A 14,278-nucleotide genomic window follows, 5' to 3' on the forward strand; every position below is an offset into this window, starting at 1 on the left:
GCTGTATTTCAACAGGACAATGCCCGCCCTCATACTGCTCGGATTGTTAAATCCTTCTTTGAAGCGCAGCAGGTACAGCTTCTTCCTTGGCCTGAGTGTTCCCCGGATATGTCGCCAATTGAACATGTGTGGTATGTCATTGGTCGGCGTCTTGCTCGTGATCCTCGTCCTGTTGCGTCTGCAGACGAACTTTGGGTACGGGTACAAACGATATGGAATGCTCTTCCTCAGTCAGACATTCAAACTTTGTTTGACTCCATGCCACGTCGTGTAGGAGCACTTATTGTGGCGCGTGGTGGCCACACAAAATACTGATTCTGATCTCTTGTTCTTGTTTGTTTGCTTTGAACATTTAATCATTTATTTGTACCACTACCACTCAACTGTGTATTAAATTGCATTCAATTATGACGATTCCTTCTTGGTGTTGCAATTTTCACAAACGTGAGTGTAGTTTCAAAATCCATGTAAGCTTACAAATAAGGCTAAATATATGTATAATGAAAATACTTAATTGGTTGATACTATACTAGTGTTATATATGAATATAATAATATGAAGTAAATAAAAAAATAATTTCTTTTCATTATCTCCATCATAGAAGAAATTTTTCAGCTGTACTCAAAATGCACCATCTTCAGAATCCCCCCCCCCCTAGGCCATTTGCTGTGTGTTCAGTTTTGTATGGTAGGAAAGAATATTTGAAATTTTATGTAAGCTGTATAATGTAATAGAGATCAATTTCATTAAGAATAGAGAAAGAATTGCTAAATAAGTTATATAGTAAAAAATACCAGTAAATAGTAAAAAAATATTATAATCATAAAAAAAATTTTATGATGTTGTGAATTCAATTTTGTAATTTAATTTTCTTTTTTGAATTATATTGTATATTTTTATGCTTAGAAATTCAGATTCAGAATTTATCTAAATTCTTAGATGTAAAAACAAATCTCATAACACAATACATACATATATTTACTGCCAATGATGGTACCATTGTAAAGCTTGCAGATGATGCTAGTTAAGTATTATAGAAAATAAAAGTATTTAAGGTACTATTCTGTTAGAGTGGCATTAGTTAAAAATGAAGATAAAAGGAGAAAACAATGCTACAACAACATATCAAATATCAAGGCTCAAGAATTTAATGTTTGAAATATCATGACTCATTTTTTTGCCATTTTTTTAGTACGATGGGCCACACAATTTGGAAATTACCGAATGACTAAAAAGCTGCCATAAGATTTCTTCAAGACAAATGAGTAATCCATGTTAATTGACTTTGTTATCAAAATCATTCAATGAAGTTAACAGATAAATGCTCAATGACTCAAACAGATAAACAAAGAAACCAGACATTGTTACATATGTTCTTGCTGTGGGGGGGGGAGTATTGAGAACTAATAACAGGGTTTGAAGGCTCCTGTCTTTCTTGTCTCATTGCTGTTTATTTCATCTATCTGTGGTGTCAGGAATTGATGTTAATTGAATTTTGTCAACTTCAGATAGGAATCAGCCATAATACGAAAAGAGATTGGAATAACTACTTGAGGGGGGTATCCAACCCATGTTGCAAGGATACTGCATATTTACAAACATCCATGCCATCTCCAGCATTCGAAACTTAGCCCTTTGATATGGCAGTCAGATTCACTAACCACTATCCTATCTGGGTGGCAGTAATATAAATAAAAAACATGATTAAAATAAGTTCTTTTATTTAAATATATTTAAATGGTTTTTACAGCATGACTTTAAAATTATAGTTAATTATTTTGCAGCCCAGGTGATGTTCTATCAATTACTATGGGAAAACTAGCTTTGAAGTATGCAGGAATTGATGTTGATGCAATGAAAGCAGTTGCAGCTGCTAGCTCAAAACGATCTTTAGCAGACTTCCAAGAGGTAAATATTTATATTGTTTTTTATTTAGTTTATGGATTACTGGCTGCCAGTTTCATTTCTGGGCAGCGAAATCAATATCACTGATTTTATCATAAGAATTAAAATTTCTAATGGATGTGCAACCTCCTCTCTGTCTTCTAAAAAATGCATTTCTAAAATGCAACTCTGCCTGTTAGTATTAGAATATCTTTACTTTTCATGATATAAAAAACATTAGTGGTGTTTTCATCTATTTTAATTAAGTTTTATTGAAATGATTTTGTTTCATTCAATTCTGAAAAGCATAATTAAAGGTTTTCATTCATAAAATTGCGAGAATCCACTTAATTTTCACTTTTTATTCCAATTACAGTCACTACAGAAATATAAAGCACAGTTAGTTGAAGATCCAATAATCCGTGCTCACTTAGATGCATTATATGATACAATGTTGGAAAAGAATTTATGTAGGATCATTGAACCATATTCTAAAGTTCAGGTAAGTAATGAATCATAGCCTGATAAATATTAATATTTAAAATAAATTTTTAAATGTAATGATATATTTAATATTTTAATGTAATGTGCAGAATGTTTATATCTATAACTGATCCATGTTAAAAATTTCATAATAATAATAGGCTGTGTTTGCATGCATTATTAAAAGTTTTTGTATATTTTTTTTCCATTGTAAATATGCATAATATATGTACAAAGAAAAAATGAAAGTGAATTTGATTTGAGGTGCAATCAAAAGATTTTTGAAATAAAAACTAGTAAAAATATTGTATATTTCCTACTATAAGTCAAGACTACTTTTTTCTTCAAAAATTTACACCTCTGTAAACTGAAATTTTAAAAAAATCCTGTAAAGTGCAAGCCTGTCATAATGAGGGCAAAATGTTGCCAATAATGTAAAAGGGGTAGAGTAGTATCCAATGAGAATGCTGTAAAGTTAAGTGACAGTGGTGATATTTTAACTCTTGTAGCCCTACCTGAAACTGGCACATTTTCCCTATTTATTTGCTGTCTTGTATACTATATGTGGTATTTTTGTCTGAAGGATGAGCGGGAAGAGAAATTCTTATATGGCAAATTCCAAACCACAGATGATCATCATGTTTGCTGAAAGTTATAAGAACAATGTGGATTCATGCATTTTTCCGAACTAAAAAACAAGTTAAAGGGAGGAGAAGGAAACATCCTAAATTAGCAGAGATACCAAAAGCTAGGATATCATTTTAAATTAGCCTTGCGTAAATTTTCCCAATACCAGATTTTGCATTTGACAACAGTGAAACAAACCAGCATTGTAAACAATTCAATTAATTTTTTTCCATGAAAGTAAGAAATATATTCTAACAAAATCAAAAAGTGCTAATTTGACAATTTATCACTTGCACATGGCTAACAGAAAAGTATCTGTGTTTTTTGCAAAATAAGCGAATCCATATTTAAGCCAAACCCCTGAATTTAGGGTTAGAAAAAATTGCAAAGATTCTCATCTTATACATGGAAATTTACTTTTTTATTTTATGGTCCTTTTTTATTGAATTTCCACATCTAAGCTGTGGTAATACTGAAAAAAAGCTTCTATCTGGCTGTGTTATTATTTCAACTGAAATTACGACTGGAAATGAAACATACTTTGGATTTTATTCACTAGAATCCTTCTATCTGTTAAAATAGAATTTGTTTATAAGCTTGTTGTTGTTCTTTACTGTTGCCAAGTGAACATAAGAGTTGGATCAATATTGCTTCGTTTTTTAGTGATGGGAATGTATTAGCTGTTGTTTTGCTACTGCTTCATAAACACCATTATTCTTGCAGCAGTATGTGCTAGTGCATTTTCATTGTGCATATGCAGTCTTTAAAACAGGTTATGTCATTTTTCTTGCTATTTATCTAGCACAAGTGAGCAAGCATTTGTATATCATTCTTATGGAATTGTATTTTTGTCTTCAGTTTCATGATTAAACGGAACCTTATTTGGAAACAGAAGGTACCATAATTTTCCACTGTTAGTGAAGTTTTTATTAAAAAATGCGAGCCTATCATTTGCTCATTTATTAGTGTTGTTTGCATATGTGTAACCATTTTTTTAATTCTTTGTATTTCTAAAATGTTACAGTTTATCTTTCTATTGTATTTTCTGTATAAATATGCAGTGTTAGTGAAGAGATAGGGAACCATCTGAAATATCACTTATTTAAACTCAGTCATGTACAAATATAGTTTTCCTTTCTCAAAATGATCTTTAGAGTAACCTTGATCTGCACATAAGTTCAGTGACAAACTGTTTTACTGCTGTAACATTTTGTGAATATAGTGAATGAATGACTTTCATATGAGTTATTTAAAAAACATTGCTTCTGAATTTAAAATGGGTTTATCATCTAAATATTGCAACTGGGGAAATAACTTTATCTGCAATATGTAATGTTAAATGTAGGTAGTGCAGACTTAAAAAGACATAGCTTTCAAGAGAGACATAGCTGCATTTAACCCAATCTACTTCAAGTGCTAGTTAAAAATTTTGATGATACTGAATGTTTAATTCTCATAAACTTGGAGCATTGAAATTGTTTTTAGTAAAATTATTTATGGTTTTATGGTATGTATCAATAGCCAAATAAATATAAAAAAGTATATAATACTACTTATAAACAATTGAAATAGTCTCTTCTCCATGAAAGACTAAATTTAGTATTTTCCAAATGTAGTGAATATTTTTGTTTACATAAAATGTACATCTCTAAAATTTGATTATTTAGAAAGAAAGATTTTAAGATTTTACAAACATTTTGCAGTTTACTTCTTACTTTTTCTAAATACATTATTTAACTAATGTAGTATTAGTTGAATAATGTAAAGGTACTTTTAAGCCTTATGCATATATAATCTTATATTTCATTGTATATAACATTTTGAATTTTTTAATTTTATTTATTGGTGATTTCATAGGAATTTAGGCGTTCTGCCTCTACAATTTATGGTGAAAGAACTTGTTTTTTTTATTATGACATGCATAAAATATCTTTTCAGGTATTTGTGACAAATGTATACAAAATTTGAGACAGATGCATTGGAAGAACATTTAAGGCAACTAAGCATCTGAAAACAATCTTATTTCAGTTTTAGAATAAAAAGATTTATTTGCAATACTGTTAAATATATGATAAAATATAAGCTGTAAATTTTCTGCCAAAAGTCATTTAGTGCATAGTATAGGCTGAGTAATCAGAAAATATTTAATATTATCAGCCTATACTATGCACTACTGCTAGGTGTATGATAGAATGAAATTATATGTTTTTGGCTGAAGGATATTCTTTGTTTTATTTGTATCTTACTGCAAAATTTTATGTTAAATAAATTAAGAACAATATTTTTTCTTCTTTTTGTTTAGCTGCAGCATGTTGCCAAAGTTATTGGCTTGCCATTAGTAAGTAAATTTTAAGATTAAATTGATAAAAAAAAAAATTTTGATAGCATGTATAATCACAAGTAGTGTATTATGTCTATGGCCTTATTTCAAAACTATAATGTTCAAATGATAACAAGTGCCACAAAATAATATTGTAGAACCACTGTATATAGAAGAAAAACATCACTATGCTCGTTGAGTTAGTACTAAAGAATGATTTATTTACATGAATTAAAAGTAACAAGAAAAGAAAAAAAATCATCACAGTATCAAACATCTGCATCAATCGTCCATATTTTCACGTGTGTGATCATCTAGATAGCACTTTAGCGTTGCATAATGCACTTACATTCACAGTTGCATGGCCATCCTGCATTCCCATTTACCCTCAGATTGCAAATGTAGATAGTGATACTTAACATTGAAAATACTATTAAAGAAAAAATATAAAGCAAGCAGATAAATGGAAATAATATTGAATCATTATCAGTGGAAAGATTGAAAGGGTTAAAATCCTTTCAATCTTTCAAGGTATCGATCATTTCGTATGAGAAAATGTGTGCTAAAATTCAGGTAATATGTTCTGATGAACCAGTCCAAGTTTAAAAAATTCGAAACGTGCTGTTTTGAGAGATCTATTGAAGAAAACACATTTTTCAGCATCATAAGTATCATTTGGGTTGATTTTTTACAATTTTGTACAGTCTAAGAAACTTGGGTTTGAGTTTAAGACCAGGTCCATATTGTGTACGTTTAATTGTCACAACATCATAAAGCTGGAACTTACGAGAGGGCCCACCAACGGCCGAGCGGTAAAGTCGCTGAACACTGGTAGTTCGGTCCGAGGTTCGAATCCCGCGAACGGGCTGGCTGCATGGGTGTTTTCGTGGTTTTCCCCATGTGTAATGTGTATACGAGCCAGTTCCCCTTAGAAAGTCCTCCACGAAGGCATCCCTCCCCTTAGGCAGATAGCCCTAGTGTGCTTTGCCATAATTAAATACACACACACTGGAACTTACGAGATGATTTACATCGTAGATTGTAGGTTTTACAATTTTCAGCCTGCACTGTTGTTTAGCTCTCCTAGATCATCACGAGCTCTGACAAAATCCAACTGCTCCTCTTCATTTAACAGCTCTGTAATTTTGTTGTGATTAGCAGATTTAATTTTAGTTCCAAACTTGAGTTCAAATGGAGTTGTATTCATACTTAATGAACATGTTGAATTAATGACTTACTAAATTTACCAGCATTTGTATACCATTTTCTTGTATTCTGAATCAACAGTTTGGAGAGAACTGAAATTACGACAGAATACAATATTTCAATTTGTCCATTGGCACGAGGCAGGCCAGTATTAATTTGAATATGCTACATATTGTTCATGGAACAATAATCTTGAAAATCTTTAAAAGTAAATGCTAAACCTTAATCTGAAGTTATACCCAAAGGATAATTGTCTAGGTTAACTGGCAAAATTTTTTGTAAATGAGTCAATAATAGTAAATGTATGGTTATAATTTTTATGAGTACTTGCAAGTGGTCCTAAATTATTGATGTGATATAAAACAAATCCAATAAAGGTTACTGTCATCAAAGTTAATCAAGTTCTTTTGGTGGTTGAGGTTTGAAATAATAGACGATAAAATTCTCTTGAAACACAACAACAACTAATTTATTTACAATTTAATGTTACTGAAGTAGAGCATAAATTCTCTCTTGCTAGTAATTATTTGGGCTGGCAACTCCCTTACGTCTGTACGTCTAGTTACAATTCAAAATTCTAATCGTTAACTCAAAGAAATGCGTTAGATCTCCATCTATAGGCATTTTGGAACAGATATGTATTATGTGGAGCATCTTGTTTGGGTATAGAATATCACTAAACTTGTTTTCCACACTTATGATTAATTAATATGCAAGGAATACAATTTGCGATATAGTTATCAATTTTGTCTTAATAAAATTCATATTTGATAAGTTCTTCAGTTCATTTAGAAGCAAGATGTGTGTCCTTAATTAGAATTGTTTGCCTTGATTCTAAAGCAACAAATAATTCGAACTTTTAGTACTTCTTTGATAGCCCGAATGTGATCATCATGCTTTTGAGCATTTAGTGTTTTCAAAATGAGGCTATCTTAGGTGATGACCATAACGGGATATGCTCAGTGCATCAACATGTGTCATTCGTATTCCTGTTCAGTATTCTGTTTCATAATCAAAATCTTCTACTATCAATGAACGGTTTGCTATTCACATATTTAAGTCTCTTGTTCATAGTCATTTTGAAGACATTGCAGTCAGTAGAATGTAAGCAGTTATCAGTGATGGATTTTATATATGTGTAGAGGTTCTATGGTGAGGCAAGACACAAGTATAAAATATATAAACTTTATTTAACACATCAATAATAACATTCCGATGAGAAAAAGGAACTGCCGCTACATGCACGCCATTCTCTTCCCCATCCGCAGCTCCTCAGAGGCGGACATGCACAGAACTCACAAAACTTCATATGGTGTTTCCATGGCAACACCACATATTAGAGAGTATAACCATAACTGTCGATATTGGCATCGGTGTACATTTCAGTATCACTTGTAACTTTTAGGTTTGGGCTAATTAACAGCAGCAGTTGTTAAAGAGGAGATGAAAATAATTAACCATTTTCGATGGCATGACTAAGAAATTCAATTCTATGATTTAAAAATTTAGATTAGAAGCAACTGAGAAATGGATTTCAGGTGTACTGACTATCTGAACATAATACCTTCAGCTTTTGCAGGAATTATGATATCCTCTAAATACAGTGAAACATAACCCTGCAAGATCAGATCCTTGAAAACTGATTTCACAAATCTTTAAAATACAGAAGTTGAGGTAGAGACAAAAATGTGCAGGTAGAAACTGTTATTGTCCATTATGGATGGCAAATGAAGTGTAATGTCAACTGTTTTTTCAACATTTAATATAAAAGAAAGCATTTTTTTTAAATCAGTGTTAGTGAACGTACAAGCATCTTGAAGTTTATCCACCATATCCTCTATGAACGGTAAAAGATACGGATCTTTAAATATATCCTTGTTTAATTTGTGGTATTCTACACAAACTCTAGGGCTACCATCTTTGTGTTGTACTATTACAACTTGATTAGAGTATTTGGAAAGACATGGTTCAGTTATGCTGTAATCTAGGCAAGTTTGTACATGTTTATCTACAATGTCTCTTTTAACAAAAGATACTTGTGTAGATCTGTAAAAAAATAGCTGTTTTATCTTTCACCTAAATAGTTAGCTCAGTGTTCTTAGCTAAGATATCATTCAAAGTGCTTAACATTTTTTTAGATGTCAACAAATTATTAAAGTTTCCTTCTGTTTCAGTAAATGTTTAAGTTTATTACCATATTCGAAACATTTTTCTTCGTAATCGGTACTAATGTTTACTTCTCAGTTAAGTTTATATAGAGTAAATGTTCAATTTGAGTATCTAAGAATTTTATTTTATTCTTTTTTCCCCCCTTCAATTAAAACTTTTAGATGTTCCTCTAAGATATCACATGTAACATTTTCAACTATGTTTTCATTTTAATTTTTCAAAATTGTTTTCAGCAGCTATGTCTTATACTTTAAAAAATGTTACATTTAAAGCAAAAGTCATAACAGTAAGATGCTCACCTGTAATCCTCTTGAAAATGGTTGAACATTGCAAATCCATATAATTGTTGATAATAGGAACCTTACACTAAGCAGGGGCAGGAACTTTTGAGCTTCTGACACTTAATAGATATAGGACTGCAATATATAAAGAGAAAACATCACTAATAGAGTTATTACTAAGCTAATAATGTACACTGAAGAGCCAAAACATTATGACCACTTACTCACAAACGTGTTGTGCAACCTTTGGCCTGTAACACAGCTGCAACACGCCTTGCATGGATGCCACAAATTCTTGGTAGATGGCTGAAGATAGGTTGTACCAAATGTCTTAAGAACCAGTCAGGCAAAGTCAAGATATTTTGCCATGGTGGTGTTTGAGTTCTGAGTACCACTCCATGACACCCCAAATGTGCTGTTATCAGCTTTAAAATCTGGCAAGGACATTAATTGGAATTCATCCTTATTCTTCTTGAACCACTCCAACACAATTCGAGCGTTGCTACATGTGCCATTGTCCTGTTGGGAGGTACTATGTCCAGTTGGGAACACAGATGCCACGTAAGGGTGGAACTGGTCTGTAGTTATGTTCAGATAGTGAGCCGCTTTCATGGTCTGTTCTACCACAACTAAGAGTCCCCCAGAGCATAATACCCCTACCAGCCTTTGTATGACCTTGTACGGAGGGGAGTAACTGGAAGATGGCCTACCCTGACATGATCATCGATGTGATGAATGAGATATTGTGATACATCTGACCAGGCCTCTGTCTTCCACTTATCCAAGGTCTAGTCTTGATGTTTCCAGGCCTACTGTAGGCATAGTTGACAATGGCACTTGGTCAACAGATGCACACGAGTGGAATGTCTGCTGTGTGTGTCTGCTGAACTGTGCTCCAAAACTAAAACACTTGGACCTGCACTGTATTGGGCTGATGAGATACTCTATGGTGCCGATTTTGCCATACCAAGTTGAACAGTCTCCAACGTCCTTTTTCTTTGATGATGTGTGGACGTACAACACCTTACTGTCTACTGCTGGTTTCACCATCATTTATCCACTTTGCATAGATACCAGCAATGGCAGATCATGAACAACCTAACAGTCATACAGTTTTGGAGATGCTCGTTCTGAGACTTCAGGCCATTACAATCTGCCCTCTTTCAAATTCGCTTAGATTATTAGCCTTGCCCGCAATCCTTTAGCTTCTCCAGCAGCAGTTAAATACTGCTCCCACTTAATCATGTGTCCTCCATGTCATCCAAACAAGTTTATTGAAAAGTGTGGGGATGGTCATGATGTTCTGGCACATTAGTGTATTTTATGAACTAAAAATAAAAAAGAAGAATCATCACAGCAACAAGAATCTACGTCAGTCATCGCCTGCACGCTTATCTGAATGGTACATTAGCGTTATGTAACTCAATTACATTCAGTTTCATGGTCATTTCTATAATATTTTAGTTTCTTATTATTGAAAATACTTTGTAATTTTCTATTAACATAGAAAGAAGGCATTTATTATGCTTTGTAAGGGAAAGTATTTAAAAGCGTATAAATTTTGAAATTTTATATATGCAGCTTTTTGTTTAAAATATCTTCTTTTAATTGTCTTTTGTGGTTATTTCAGCCGACTGTAGAAAAGAAGATGTCACAGATGATTTTAGATAAGAAATTAAATGGTAAACCTAATTTTTTTTTAATAATATAAATTACATTTTTGCATTTGAAATTGCTGTATGGTAAGAGCTGAGAAATCATTAAAAACATTACAATTTTTGTTGTAATTGAAGATTATTATTTCACCTCATTTTTAAAGTAGCTGATTGCATTTATATTCTTAAGTTGCAGGCATAGATTTTAACTTGATTTTTTTGTCTATAGACTAATCTATGATATTTATGAAAAAGATATAAGAAATTAAATTGCCCTAACCATCACCTTTTTTTTTTTTTTTTCCAGGTATTCTTGATCAAGGTCAAGGTATACTTATAATTTTTGAGGCATCTGATAGCGATAAAACATACGAAGCAGCCCTTGAAACTATTCATTGTCTTGAAAAAGTTGTGGATTCTATTTATCGGAAAGCAAAAAAACTAACATAATTTTTTTTTTCTGTTCATAAACATTGTTTTTTAATAAAATATATTTATTAAAGTTTTGTAAATAACAGCATTCATGAAATAAAGCATTACATATTTCTGAGAATGCGAGTTTTTTTAGTGATGCATTAATATGTACACAGGTAAATTTTTTTTCATAAACTTTGCCCTGGCATATGTAATTTCGTAAATATGGCGAAGATGTGTATTAATTTTTTCTATGCCATATGTCTTGCTCAATAATGAAGTTGTGGCACTTAAGATGGAAAGGTCGTAGAAATTTGAAATCACAGAATCAATACATATTTTAGTCATAAGCAAATGATAAGAAAAGACAACAAAATTTTCAAATAATTTTGATATTTTCAGTATGAATAACAGCTATGCACAGAAAGCCATGCTGTCAATCAGAGGATTAATTATTGTCTAGAAAATATTTTTGTCGATGCTAACACATAAACATATCTGACTTTTCCTTTCTCAGTATCTGACCAATGAAACTCCAAATCTTGATGGAAAGCAAGTCTGAAGAAATGGCAGATCATGATAGCATGTTAAGTCCACACAAGTTAATCCAGTACTAGCATCATCCATCTTGTATAGTCATTTTTAAAAGTAGCTGATATAACACCTTTTAAGAATGGATGATAGTGACTCTTTATCCAAATCAACATGATATTGATCTGTACTAGGAAGGAAGACCAAAGGGGTCCAGATACTAAAAAACATTATGCTGCTGCAAAGTGTTATTTCAGAAGCATGACAATCTCATGAAGTCTGTTGATGATGTTGGCCATGTAGATTCCAGACCAGCTTGTAATAGTCACAGCTTCTGAAATGAAAACAAAACTTATTGCTGGAGAGGTCCATTTTAGCCTTAATTGCTGTTATGGTGTATAACCATGATGGCCTTTGAAAGCAGTGGCTTCAATTCAATGAAATAACCATTGCTGGCCACCTGTCTCTAAGTCCAGTATTGTGCAGACCCTTCTGATGATTTGTGTAGATACTGTTTAGTTTACCACATGGCAGGCAAATTCATTCGCAATAACATAATTATTACTGTGCATTGCTGTTCTAGGTAGAAATTTGCCTCGTCACTTGTTATCATTTGAGATCTTCATCTTTCTGATAAACACTGTGATACACATCATCAAACAGTGGTGACCCTTCAGAACAAACATATAGCCATCTTCTAGAGTCGAACCAAAATATCTGAGTTCAAAGATTCAGGGCCTTTGTATTTGCAATATGTGATCATGAATGGCACACTGATGAACTCGAGGCATCCCTTCAAACACAGTGTTTCAGGGTGATTTGTCTTGTGGCAGAAAAAAAATTTTTTGATCAGGCTTTTAATCATGTAAACTGTACCTCTTTCATGTGTTTAATTAGAGGTAGGCACTTAAAAACATGAAGAGTCACATATTATGCCTCCAGTTTACAAAACCTCAGAGTTTTTCCTTTTTGGCATTGCAGTATCAATGAAGAGTGATGTATATATTCAATTATAAATAGAAAAAATATTGGTGTTTGTAAAGTAGAAAATACATTCCATGGGGCTAAAATTTTATTTTTCTAGGAAATGGAAGTATACCGTTATATATTTAATGTTGCTGTTTGAGGTTATTAGTGTAAAGCAATAAATAAGTTGTCAAATTGTATTATTTTCAATCAAAATAGATTCTTGTACTTCTTTTGAGGATAGAGGAAGTGAAAAATCTTTTAAGACCAGATTATCTGAATGTCATAAGATGCTTCCACACAAAAACGCTGGCAATGTAAATCGGAGAGCAAAATGTATATCACCGGAAAAACATCATCCAAACGAAGACACTAGTGAAATTTGTGTTTACCCAGTTTGATAAATGAGAACAAATTATCACATGGTACTCGCGGAGAGTTGCAAGTGCAAAGTGTTTCATCTGCTGTTTCAGTGTTTGCTCAGAAGTGCACTGCATTGTTCATTTTATTGTGAAAGTTTAATTTAACAAAAAAACATAATAAAAAGTTATTATAAATAAGTTTTAATAGAAATTACGATTTATAAAAGTGTATTTAAATCTATACTATATAGGAGAATTAAATAACTTCAAAAGCCATCTACTGTATAATAAAATCAACTCCATAGTTTTCTCAAACAGTTCTCCCCCTTTAACTTGATTGTTTATGGGATGTGTGGGAGTACATGTAATAACGTACAAGTATTCTATAATTTGATCATTCGCTAAATAATATTACAAATATAAATTATAGAAGTGCATTCAATAAAATTTATTTATTTCAATTTTAAATTTAATAGGTTATAGAGAAAATTATATTCACAGCAAAAAACAAGAAGTAGCTATTTTTTTTAAAAGAAAATAAATGGCTTTTCATTAAAAAATTAAATATGTTAATTATTACCTTTTGATTTGTTGTGCTTAAGTTATTGTTATTTCTATAAATTGAAAAATATTCCAGTTTAAGCATTTAAAAAGTTATATTTGAAGGAATGTGCTTGTAATTAAAGTAAAACACAACTCTGCTGTGTTAAGGAATATTCTTTGATATCGCCAAGAGATGGCGTTAGGAGTCCATCTATTGGCTTACTTGACCTTTCCCCTTCTGAACACGTGACTTGAAAAAATATTCTTCTTCTTGAAGGTAGAATTTCGATGCACTACGCAATAGAATTCAATTTAGATATTAGCTGGAACTATTCAGTTATTGCCTTTTGAGCCTTAAATATTCGATTCAGGCATTTTAGCCAACATTGTATATATGTAAATATTAAGCTTAATTAAAATTTATGGAAAACCCTCCAGGCCATGCATCTCATTTTTGGATTATGAGTGATTCGACTTTGATCTAGAACTTTCGTTACATAATGGTGCATCGGCTCCAGAAAAGAATCTGATGAATTTGAAAATTTGTGTTTTTCGCCTTTTGGATTAGCTTTGTAAGCGAAGACTTCTCATGGTAAGTCTCCTTTGATAATTTATTAAAATGGAACAGAAGACACTAATTAAGAATCGAGCACATATATGTGCTTCTGTAACTCAAATTATTAAAAATGTAGATGAGTATTTAAAAGACGAAAATCAAGAAGAGTTAGAAAATTGTTTGGAATTGTTAAATAGTAAAGAAACGGAACATGATTTAAATGAAAAAATACAAAATTTGATTGAAGATGAATCAAAATTAGATTCAGATATTAACACTTC

General features: G+C 31.9%; 1 protein-coding gene across 1 annotated transcript in view; it reads left to right on the forward strand.

The window, feature by feature from the left end:
* Window positions 1–11,178, forward strand: part of LOC118189909 (26S proteasome non-ATPase regulatory subunit 11-like) — a 39,944-nt gene extending 28,766 nt beyond the window's left edge. Inside the window, exons 8-12 of the mRNA XM_035360622.2 lie at window positions 1,785–1,908; window positions 2,261–2,386; window positions 5,297–5,332; window positions 10,601–10,652; window positions 10,933–11,178. Of these exons, the coding sequence (XP_035216513.1) occupies window positions 1,785–1,908; window positions 2,261–2,386; window positions 5,297–5,332; window positions 10,601–10,652; window positions 10,933–11,075 (481 nt within the window). The 3' untranslated portion in view covers window positions 11,076–11,178. The remainder of the gene's footprint in view (window positions 1–1,784; window positions 1,909–2,260; window positions 2,387–5,296; window positions 5,333–10,600; window positions 10,653–10,932) is intronic.
* The last annotated feature ends 3,100 nt before the right edge of the window (window positions 11,179–14,278 follow it).

Source organism: Stegodyphus dumicola, chromosome 2 (genome assembly GCF_044657685.1).
Source record: "Stegodyphus dumicola isolate Sdum_Otavi_A_Nest chromosome 2, ASM4465768v1".
In the NCBI taxonomy this organism is placed as follows: Eukaryota; Metazoa; Arthropoda; class Arachnida; order Araneae; family Eresidae; genus Stegodyphus; species Stegodyphus dumicola.